The following is a 12,444-nucleotide window of genomic DNA, read 5'->3' on the forward strand; positions in this document are numbered from 1 at the left end:
AGGCCTTTTTCTTTAAGACAATATCCTTTATTTCATTGTATGTTTCCTGGTCTAGGAATGAGCCAGAGATCAAGAAATCATGGAGTCTTGCTGAGTACAATCACTGGCAACCAAAAAAGGTCATTATACTCATCAACTAGGACATATTGGACACTTTATCATGATGACCACTCACCACCCTATACTGGCTACCATTGGCTCAATTATGACTCATGGCAACCTCATGTGTGTCAGAGTACAACTGTGCTCCATAGGGTTTTCAATGGTTGATTTTCAGAAGTAGATTACCAGGTATCTCTTCTGAAGCATCTTTGGATAGATTCTAACCTGCAACCTTTGGGTTAACAGCTGAGTGTATTAACCATTTGCACCACCCAGAGACTCCCACTTTCCCATAATTCTCAAAGAGTCTTCTTTATTTAGTGTTACTAGATAAGAAACCATGGAAGAACAGTCAGTCTTCCATTGTGCATTCACATTAGAATGGGAAATGAAGTGTTCTCGCTCTGTTCCATCACTTCTCTCATACTCTGCTCTGATACTGTAAAAGAGGTATGACCAGGGCATTCTGAAGTGAGGGCAAAAGCTTCATACAGATTGTGCATCTTCCTTAACTAAGGAGCTGCCATCATGTACTTCACGGAAGCTCATATTTGCTCTGGGGCAGCAGACAGCTCATTTTTTTCTTTAGCCAGAAGATTTAAGGAAAAAATTCAAGGGACTAATTTTATTTTTTTCCCTTTCATATTTGGGCCATTGCTAAAGAGCTGATGAACTACTGTTTTTAGTTGCCACATAGTCAATTTCAACTCATGGCAGCCTCAAGTGTTACAGAGTAGAACTTCTCCACAGGGCTTTCAAGACCATAATCTTAATGAAATCAGACCACCAGGCCTTTTATCCCACAGCACCATTGGGTGGCTTTGAACTACCAACCTTTTGGTTAGTAGTGGAGCACAAACCTTTTATGCCATGCAGGGACCTTAAAGAGCTGATGACTCCAACACAGAAATAACTGTTTTAAGCCTCTGGGAGGAATGATGTTATAAGATAAGATAGCTGTCCTGTACAGTACCTGTTTTTAACCAATGAGTTCAATCCAGGCCAATGAATAACAAAAGAAAGGGCAAAGGCAGTTCAAGAATTAACAGATACAATTCCTTTGTTTTATCTTTATTTCTTTTACCTAAAGCAATAGGCGGCATCCAGGGCACGCTTCTTCCGCCGGTTGGACTGTTGTGACTCAAGTCTGTAGGAGGGCAATAACATTAGCAGGAGGTGTGGGGTCTTGCCACTGTTTTTTTTCCTAGTGGACTTTATAGTTTTCTGATCACCACTGGTATATGTGGAGGTGCCATCAATACCTTGAAAAAATGCATTTGGGTAATAAACATTTAGCTTTACCTTCATTAAATACCATCAGCCACATTTTTTTTTCTTTTGCATATTGTCACAAATAGCAGTGATGACCACAACAGCAGCATCAGCTGGCTATAGTCATTTCCCCCATATAAATAGATATGGCACAAGAGGGTTATCACAAGTGACAACCAGCATTTCTAAACGGGGACCTTGTCAGAGAAATTTCAGTGTCAAGCCAGGGCTTGTTGGTTCTCAATGTCATTGCAGTGTAAGTCTTTGACCTATAGTTTCCAAGGGCAATCTTTTTGCTGTTGTTATTTGCCCTTCATTCAATTCTAACTTATGGTGAAAGGCAATCTAGGCAATTTATTTTAGTCAATCTTCAGTTTAGGTTGTATTTACCCCCTCAACTGCTGAAGGCACACCAATAGAACATGCCTTGTCACCCTGCTGGTTTACACTCTTCCTAAGACTACTAAACTCAGAAGACTTTCCTAATGAACATAAACTGAGACTTCCACTCAATTGCAGTGAATTGGGTTCAAGTGAAACAGAAGTCACCCTCACCTAATGCTATTTTGGGAAGCTGTGAAGAAAGGGCTTTTTCATTTATTTTATGGCATCCTCAACACTTTCCTGATTCCATCTAAGATTTAGAAACTCGAGCTCTCCAAAGCATGCTCAAGAGACTGCCAGTTTAAGCATTTAATCTCCACACGCTGGAGAATCATGACTAGGTTAGAGACTGAAATAAATCTTTAGACCTCTGGGAGTATTTTTCCATGAGCAAGGGCCATTGCAGCCTTCTGAAAGTGGATGGAGGTCCGGTGGTGTTAGGTAAGGGGAGGGAAATCAGCTCCCCATCTTGGCAGTGCAAGGCCAATACTACACCAGCCACATAGCACAGATTCCCTCTCACCTCCCATCAGCCACAGACTCACTATCTAAAATGGGAAGTGACTTGAACTCTTGGCATCTCCCTGATTTTTGGCTAATTCACTAACAAGTGAGCCAGGCAAAGGTGAAAATGCAAACCTTGTTATACATTTATCAACTATTATAAATCTCTGATGAAAACCCCACTTGAAATATTAGGTACAAGCTACAAAAGATGGAATGCTGCAATACACATCAGGGAAGTTGTAGAGGCCATGGTGACAGAAGACTCTTTTCTTCTGTGAAATATAGTTTAGGGTTCCTGACACTGGGTTTAAGGTGTCACCAATGGATTGCCTTGAACGCCTAAGTGTAAAGGTTTGCTTAAAAGAAGCGTAAAAGATTTCACTATTTAATAATATAGAGTGTTAATAAGTCAGTTGTTTGAGTCATCCTCCTTCTGATCAGTATGAATTGGGAATCAATCCCTTTTTTATAATCCTTTCTGCCTTTATATTTCCTTCTCCAACCATAACTTTGCCCAAACAAATGAAGTTCACCAGGTTCCCCCAAACAATCCCATTTTCACATGCAAACTGACTTTATCCCCTGGAAGATTATTAACTCAACTTATGCCCTTTCCTCTATTATATGACCAAGTTTTACTTACCTGCAAATCTTGCTTCTAGTTCTTCACTTTTATTTGGGATGATGTAATTGTTGGATGGTACAAAGGTACAGCACGGACAGTGCAAACTTATTTTAAATCCCAGGTTCCTGTCTGGAAAACATGAGGTCAAGTAGGTCATTGCATGTGTCTATATAATCAACATGTAATAACTTAGAGTCACTGAACATCCAGGGAGGAAAACAGAAGGGTTGTTTGTAACCTTTATGGTGAAGCCATTCATGAACAGCATCAGTTACATCAAAGGAGAGCCATTCGCCTTCAGCTCTTGTTTTAACAACTTTGCTATCGATGTAGCGCTGGGTTGGAGATGTTAGATCTTTGGATTTCAGAATCTAGAAGGGGAAAGAGCAGAGGGAAAAGCTCAGTTGGCAAACTGACAGCAGGAGTAAACAAACTCATTAACAGTATTCCAATTTATTATCTAAATTTAGATCCACTCTAGTCTATCTATGTATTGTCATCTCAAAAGCATGGCCACATGCATAAAAAACATAACACCAGGCCATTTGCCATGAAAAATAGAGCTCTAAATCAGCAGCATGTTATGATAAAGGTGACAGGAACCATAAAGCCAAGTGTCTAAAAGAAAGTGACAATAATTATTTTACTTTGCTCACACAAGCTTTGCCAGATTTCAACTATAAATCCTATGCTATTAAGTTAATGGTTTTGTTGCTCTGCTTTTCTACTTATTTAATTTCAGAAACTGGATGTGGGAAGGGACAAAGGGAGAAGTCCAGTTCAGAGGGCCCATGGTCACCCCCTGAAGCCATGAATTACAAATCTCCTCCTAATAAAGAGAGAAAGGACCTATAACCTTAGTTGCTAAACTCAATGACATTAAAATACTTTCCATGCCTCAGCTTTTAAGGTAAGTCTTTAGCTGCAAGTTTTACTCTCAATGTGACTTGCTGTGATTTATAAAGATATCCCATATCCTAGAGACCAAGAATGAATTTGGAGGGGAGCAGCCTGCCCCAAGGTTTGGACGAGAGTCTGAAAGCAAATCAGTCTAAACACTGAAGACTTCAGACGGATACATTCATTGCAAATAAGTAAAAAGCAACTGCAGTAGGCTCTTGGGTTTCTATAGGAGGTGAATTTTCTATTTTTTTTTTTTAATTCTGTCTGTAAATAATGGTGTTTTTGAATCAGTCAAACCACAATACTAAATCTCCTAGAGCAGCAGCATTAAATCCTTATCCAAACCTTGTATGCTGCCTTTTCTCAGTACTTAGGGGCTCAAGCCCTACTGTTTATACTGCCCGTCCTGCTATTCAGTCTAACTGTTCCATAGTTATTTCATGCATATGAGTTTGGTCTCTCCGACAAGTTCATTGACTTCCCCAAGGCAGGGATTTATCTTCAATTTGATACCATTTCAAAGCATGGCACTCTTTTTAATCAATATCTACTAAAGGACTGTCTGAATATTTATAAGATTTATTAACTCTCCTTTAAACCTTGAAAGATAAAATCTATAATCTTTCCATTGATTTTATAATGCACTTTCATGATTTGTTTCAGGTAATTTGGCAACAAACGCTTCCTGGAATATTTGGCAAGAGTAGACATTTTCTGGATTAAGTACATTTAGAAAAGGAAGGAGATTTATGCAATTGGACCCTGGGGGTATCCACATGAATTTTAGACAAATTTTCCATTAAAAAAAAAACCCACCTCACTTCCGTCGAGTCAATTTCAACTCATAGTGACCCCTCCTTGGGTTTCCAAGGAGGTATCTCTACAGAAGTAGATCGCCCACTCTTCCTTTTGAGGAGTGGCTGGTGGGTTAGAACCATCAGCCTTCTGGTTAGCAGTCAAATGCCATAGACACAACACCAATACCCACTCTAATATCCAACTAACCCCTCTATGAAAAGAATCTACAAGTAATCTTGACTCTACTGTACGCAAAAGATGATTTTTCTGAATTAAATGGAGCAAATTAACATGACTTGAGAGTTGGGCACACTGGACTTGGCTTCTGTTATTTAATTTACTTTAATCCTCAACATATTCCTGGAAGGTATTATTCCCACTCCCACAGCCCACTACCTCTTTTTTTTAGAGTGAGAAAACTAACACTCAGAGAGGTTAAGTAACTTGCTCAATGCCTCACAGTGAACAAGTGTTGAGAGAGGATTCAAAGCAATCCCAAATCACGTTCCCACATCAAAGCCAGAGTTTTGGAAGGCCAAAAGAGTTGGGGAAGTTGGAGATGGATCATAATTCACTTTTACCCCTTTCCAGTAGAAGCACTCATGGAACAGTGATTAAAGCATACAGCTGCAACTGAAAATGTTCTGTGGGAGAAAGATGTGGCAGTCTGCTTTCATAAAGATTACAGCCTTGGAAGCCCTCTGGGGCAAGTTCTATTCTGTCCTATAGGACAAGTACCCCTTTGTAGATGGCAGAAGACATTCAATGATAGAGGCAAACAAAGATTTTTGATAAGATTGTAAAAGATGTTTGTACAAGATGAAAATACACTGTGTGAATTGTGTGCACAGTTAATACTGACATAAAGCTGTATCTTTAACAACACAGCTTAAGAGTAGTCAGTCCTCTGGGAATCAAACCTTACATTAAATCAAAACCCAGCTCACAGCTGGGTATATAATCACCAGTGGTCATCAAGTCATAAAGACTGACAGTTTGGACCCACCCAGTGGCACTGTGAAAGAAAGATATGGCAATTTGCTTCCACAGATTACAGCCCAGGAAACCCTGTGCAGCAGTTCAACTCTGCAGCATATGGGTTGCCATGACTCAGAATCCACTTTATAGCAATGGGTTTATGCAATTTGGAATAAATGTTGTAATTAACCTAATAAGGGATAACAATAACAAAACAGTAATTGAAAAGAAGTCTTCAGACATTTCCATCTTCCCCATAGATTAACAATTAGTAACACAACCTGAACTTACTTTTCTGTCTCTAAGTTTCTTCTCTTGACTTCTTATAATGATACATTATTTTATAAATCTTTGTATATTTTCTGGGCTCCTCATTTTGTATCGTGTGTCTTATTCATCTTCATATCCCTTACATTTAGACACACTGCTTAGAACCAAGCATTGCTTTCATTGTTAAATGAAACATATCAAACAGATATGATATACACATACACATATATACACATCTGTGTGTGTACGTATACACTGAAGACACAGAATTTTAAAAATATCATGACTATATTGACCAAATGGGCAGATAAAATACACTAGGAAATCTGTGGAAATTCTTTACCTCATGGTGAATGAGTATATCGAGATAATTTTTAACAACAGAACAAGAGCACCAAAGAGGCTCTGGGGCTTCCTTTCTTTCAACTCTCATTAGAAAACTCAGAAATAAGGATAGGCTCAGATCAGACAACTTCATACTCTCATATGGGTGAAAGGTCCTCTAGAGCTTTTCACTAGTTCAAGAACAGGCCACTTTAAACCCATCCATATAGTTAACTAGCTATATACTTCTGAAACAGAGAAATGACTTTGTTCTTGTGAATCTGTTGTCTTGAACTTTATGGCCAAGGAGTTTTAAACCCACTCACTGCAATTTAACTCCTTTGTTTTTTTCTTTTTTTCCTTACCCAGTCCTTAGTGGAAACAGGAAAGAGCTGTCCTTCACCATTCATAGAATATCCCTCATATTCTTGGAGACTATTATTAAGTCCCCCTCATCTTGTGCTCTCTCTCTCTCTAAGCTAAATAAACACAGCTCCTTTAGCCCATATTTAGAGAGGCACTTTCCTTAACCTTTAATCATTTGGGTTGCTGACAAGGATGAATGATACTATAAAAAAGTACTCCTCCTGCAGCTTCATGATTTTGTTTCATAACTGCCTAGAAAACCTTCTAATCACATCTCTCAAAGTCTCCAATCTTAACTTGAAAGGTTTGTTTCTTCCTAAGAAGAGGCACAAACTCCTTGTTCCATGTTTATCTTCCATTTATCTCCCACATCAAATTAAACCTGAAAGGGAGAAAGCATGAAAAAAGCATCTGCTGCTATTATCTCTTAGTATTTTCCTAAATTCAACAGTTTATACAAAAAGTGACCAGATTGGTCAATTTCCCATGCTATTTTAGCCTTTTCTTTCAGTCTTTCTCCAATCTCCCAGCAACAAGTGTGTTGAATGTGAACAGTCATGGATTTGCAGCTGTCGTTTTTTCTTGTCTGTTTGTTTTGTTCTCTAGACCAACAGTCACTTCTAAACTCTTCATATATCTTATCATGACAAAAACAGTTTTGTTGAATAGCAAAAGCTGTCTTAATCTGCCTCCACTTAACTGACGGATTGACCAGTATTGTCCATATGTTCGATAATATGTTTTGCTGATGTCCACTGGAAACCTACTCTCTAATATGTTCCAAGGAGCACAGTGATTAAGCATTCAACTGCTAACTGAAAGGTTGGCTACTCCATGAATGAAAAATGTGGCATTCTGCTTCCATAAAGACTAGCCCTGGAAACGCTATGGAGCACTTCTCTGTCATACATGCTCACTGTCATTGGAACAGACTTGACGACAATAGGTTTAGTTTTTTGTTTTTTGGTTTTTTTTTTTTTTTTTAATGTTAGTATGCTCCAAGCACTTCTGGCCTTACTAGTTGAGTTTTATGTTTAGCAAGTATCAGTTGCATATGTTCCTAAAGCTGTTTATGACCACTGAATTTGTTATTATAAATTTTTGAGTTAATTAGATACTCTAGAAATTGGTGAAATATAGGATCAAAAGGATAGAAGCTTCTGTGAAAGCCACATTGAATGTTTTAGAAAAGCTTCATACAGACAAAGTGCTTTCAAAGATATTTTGGAAAACATAACCATACAAGACTGAAATAATATTAAAATCTAGAAGGATACAGTATTCATGTTGCTTTGCAATTCCTCTTAAACTTCTCTTTCTACTTTAAAGAAACCAAAACTTCAAATTGTAGATGATGCAGTATGGATGTGGCTTATGCAAAAATAAGTAAATAGATACAATATGAAATGGCCTTGGAGCTCTGGTAGCATAGTGGCTAAGACACTTGCCTGCTAACCAGACGGCTGGCGGTTCAAACCCACCAGCCACTCCTCGGAAGGAAGGTTGGGCAATCCTACTTCCGTAGTGATACTGCCTCGGAAACCCAAGGAGGGGTCGCTATGAGTCGGGGCCGACTCGACGGCACATAACAACAACAACAACAAGTCATAATCAAAGAAACATCCCTGTTTCATGAAAAAATTCAGCATATGAATTATATATGTGCATTTGTATAAATATATATTTTAAGTTAAAACAAAATACATGCATCTCTCATTTTTTTTTTTTTTTTTTCATAATCCCATGTGAAGAACAAACAAATCTATGTTAGAAGCTCCTTAGGAAAAAGGATGGCAAGACTTTGTCTCACTTACTTTGGACATGTTATCAAGAAGGACCAGTCCTTAGAGAAGGACATCATGCTTGGTTAAGCACAAAGTCAACAAAAAAAGAGGAGGAATCGCAATACAGTGGCTACAACAATGATCTCAAACAGAGCAACCATTGGGTTGGTGTAAGACTGGGCAATGCTCTGTCCTGTTATACATGGGATCACTATGAGTTGGAATCAACTTGAAGACACCTAACAAGAACATGCTTTAACTCACCTTTTTTTCTTTAAATAACAGACCAACAACTGATCTTGAATGAATTAAAAAAGAGAGATTCTAATGTAATGAAAGTGAGATTTAGCTGTCTCTGATTTAGCTGCCACCCATAGTTATTGATGTTCAAATGTCACCTTCATTACATTGTTGTTGTTGTGTGCGCTCAAGTCGGACCCGACTCATAGCGACCCCTCCTTGGGTTTCCGAGGCAGTATCACTATGGAAGTAGATTGCCCCATCTTCCTTCCAAGGCGTGGCTGGTGGGTTTGAACCTCCAGCCTTCTGGTTAGCAGTCAAGTGCCTTAGGCAAAATACTCACATATCGCCTTTGGCAAAGCTCTAAGCTCTTCACCAAGCTACAAAATTCTACACCAAAAGATCTATTCATCTCTCTGCCCCTGGAAAGTGGCCAGCCATGGAGTGGGTACAGGTGAAAGTCACTGATGTTACACAATAGTTTTAAGCCAGAAAGTGAAGAAGAAGTGTAGATGTAAAGTTATAGTCAGAGGAAATCTTATTCTTAAAGGGGTAATGCTGTAAATCAACTCAGGATTTGACTTGGGCACCAAGAGAGACATCTCTCAACACTCTTATGAGACATTACAAAAGCATTATAAAAAAAGCATTGGGAATCCGATTTTACTTTCCATATTCAGACATTCACAAACCTGCAAGACAGCCAAGGGGCCAATTCAACCAGACTTCTAGTGAAAAGCACAATTTAACAATAGGGCTATGGAGAAAAACTGACCACACCGGCTCATCTTGTTGTTGTTTTTAACTGGACATTTATTTATGCTGGCAGAGATTTGCCCAGAGAGATTAACTGATGTTGAATTAAATTAAAGTTTAAATTTGGGTGAAGGGAAAGGCAATTTACCAAAAGTGAGTGAAAAACAGAATAATACTAAGGAAAAGGAAGAAAGGAAGGCACAGAGAGGTGCACAAGAGGTACAGACAAAGATAAACCTTTTACATACATAATACTGCATTATCAGTAATAATAAACATTAATTATGGGTGGATACATAGACATGCTGAATAATCAGGTATATCTAGGCAAAAGCAAATATATCCATGACCATATATAAGTTTCACAGATGATGTTTCTATATACATACATGTATGTGCTATAAGAATGTCCATATATATAATAGAGCTAACAGGGGTAAAGTTATGATAATGTCTTAGCAACAGCCAAGCACCCTGAGAGAGCAAGTTGTTGGGCCCATGGGTTTGGAACCATGGTCATAGGGGACATCAAGCTCAGTTGGCAAAACATACTATTCAAACACATTGTTCTACGTCCTACTTTGGTGAGTAGTGACTGGGGTCTTAAAAGCTTGAAGCAGCCATTTAAGATACCACAATTGGTCTCTCCTCATTCACAGCAAAGAAGAATGAAGAAAACCAAAGACACATGGAAACAATTAGTCCAAGGGAGTAGTGGACCATGAGAACATCAGCCTACATGACTCTGAGACCAGAAGAACTAGATGTTGCCTAGTTACCACTGTCAACCACTCAGAAAGGGATCAAAATAGGAGATCCTAGATAGAGAGGGAGAAAAATGTGGAACAAAACTCAAAACCATAAAAAAGACCAGGCTTACTGGTCTGACAGAGACTAGTGAAACCCCCAAGACTGTGGCCCCTAGTCACCCTTCAGGCCTGGAATTGAACTCACTCTTGTGACTTCTGGCCAAACAACATACAGGTGTATAAGGAGAACATTTATACCAAGTAGATATACTCCTTAGAACAATCAACAATGGGAGATCAGAAGGGCACTATTTGCACAGGGAGATAACTCAGAGGGGAGGAATGAAAAGGAAAGAAGGCAAAGGGAAAAGGTAATCACAGGGAGGAAATGGGAAGAGAGCTGCTACATTGTAAAGACTGCATTCAATGTCATGAAATAAAATATGCATGAACTGTTGTATGGAAAATGAATTTGCTCTGTAAACTATCATTAATTACGAAAAAAACAAAAAGTCACAATTAAGAAAAAAAAAATCCTATGGAGCACAGTTCTACTCTGACCACATGGAATCAATTTGATGGCAACGGGTTACTCTTAGTTAATAACAGCACTACTGTACATAGTTTTCTAATCCATTATGGTTTTCCAAATATCTTTTTCACATATTTTCTAGTCTTTACAAAAATCATGTGGCACGGATATCATAGATCTTATTCTCCACATTCTACTGATGAAGGAAAAGAAGTCTGAAGTACTTGGGTAGATTACCAAAGCCCTGTTGGAACTGCATGGGATAACATCTTGCCATCTTAGGATCAATAGAAAGGACTTTGCAAGAGCAAGATGAAAATTTCTCCTCTTTTTTCACTATGTCAAGCCCTAGTAACAGAAGGTGGCTTCCCTTACCTGCTTCCTATGGAACAAAGTTTGAGGGGTTTTACCATCCCTGACAAACCCCCTTTCAATGCCCCTCTTAAGAATAATTTCTCAACAAACCCCAAATATGTTCCAGCAGAGTATGAAGAATATACACAGAACATTCTGACGACTGAGAGGAGAGTGAGTGACCTTTGCTCCCCTTGTTCTGGTCACTACAATTAATGCAAACTATTTTGGCAATTGCTACATCATGTCATTGAGCCATATTAAGCTTTTTATAAAACAGAACTTTGTTCTTATATGCAAACTGTTGTTAAGTAAAAGTTTCCACTCCAAATCTTTCCTGGAATGAGGTGGAATAAAGAGAAATAATGAAGAAAGACAAGGAAGTAGGAAAGAATGGTTTCCGTAGCTCAATGGTTCAACTTTAGTGAGCATCAGAAATGCCTAGTGGGCTTGGTAAAACAGACTGCTGAGCCCCACCCCTAGATTTTCTGATGCAGTGTGTAAGGCTGGAACCCAAGAATCTGCATTTCTAATCTGTTCCCAGGTGATTCAGAAGCTGCTGGTCCAGGGACCACTTTGAGAAGCACTGCTCTAGCCTACATTGTGCAATTCATTTCTTGAGCCTAAACACAAATCACATTTTTTTGAACTTGTACACATTAGTTTTGAACTTTTTTATTTGATTCACATTTTTAGCCTTTTGGAATATCTCTGAATCTTAATTCTTCTATTTAAACAAGTTTGTCTATCCTAGCCATATATTATCAACAAATGGGCATCCAGTGTCTTCTTGGAGTTGGTGGTAACATTGTTAAATATCACAGGGCCAAAACCAGAACCTGTTGTTGGATCCTTAGTTACATTCTTCCTAGTTGGCTACAGTTCTTTAATCAACACTCTGTAGTATGTTGTATACAGTAGAAAAAAGTAGAATTGAACTAATTGAAGTGAAGTATAAGACCTAGTTTAGGCCAAGAGTCCTGACCATCTGGGCCAAATGACAATCCATTCTGTTTTCCTCACTTGTCCCTTAGATTTCTTTGAAGAACCTTTAGGGCTGCGCCAAATGCCTTTTGAAAATTATTAGTGTAATGAAAAAGTCACAGACTTTGGAGTCACGTAATTCCAAACTGTCACTTACTGGATAGGTGATTTTCTCACTTATGAAAGATGATGATAACTCACCTTGCATTTTTCTTCAGAGAATTAATTGGTACAGAGTAGACAAAGCACCTGGTATTCAATAAATGTGAATTATTACTATAATTATGTTCCTTACATGGTCAAAAACTTGCAGAAGCTTCCACTGCCTAATGAATAAACTTCCAGTCCCTTCATTTAGTATTTAAGATACAATCTGGCTCCAACATATCACCCTGGACTCACTTTTTATCCCTGAAAATGTAATCTAAACAATATTCCTAAAACGTATATTAATATTCTAACCCTTGCTTTATACTAGTACCCTATCAGAATGGCAGTTTTCATTATTACTTAAAA

General features: G+C 38.4%; 1 protein-coding gene across 1 annotated transcript in view; it reads right to left on the reverse strand.

The window, feature by feature from the left end:
* TGFB2 (transforming growth factor beta 2) overlaps positions 1-12,444 on the reverse strand; it is a 123,313-nt gene that overhangs the window by 6,091 nt on the left and 104,778 nt on the right. The window contains exons 4-6 of the mRNA XM_007952459.2: positions 3,129-3,261; positions 2,909-3,019; positions 1,187-1,364 (exon numbers count right to left, since the gene is read on the reverse strand). Coding sequence (XP_007950650.1) covers positions 1,187-1,364; positions 2,909-3,019; positions 3,129-3,261 — 422 coding nt within the window. The remainder of the gene's footprint in view (positions 1-1,186; positions 1,365-2,908; positions 3,020-3,128; positions 3,262-12,444) is intronic.

This window comes from Orycteropus afer, unplaced genomic scaffold (assembly GCF_000298275.1).
Source record: "Orycteropus afer afer isolate SDZICR_OR568_19922 unplaced genomic scaffold, OryAfe1.0 scaffold00013, whole genome shotgun sequence".
NCBI classification, from domain to species: Eukaryota; Metazoa; Chordata; class Mammalia; order Tubulidentata; family Orycteropodidae; genus Orycteropus; species Orycteropus afer.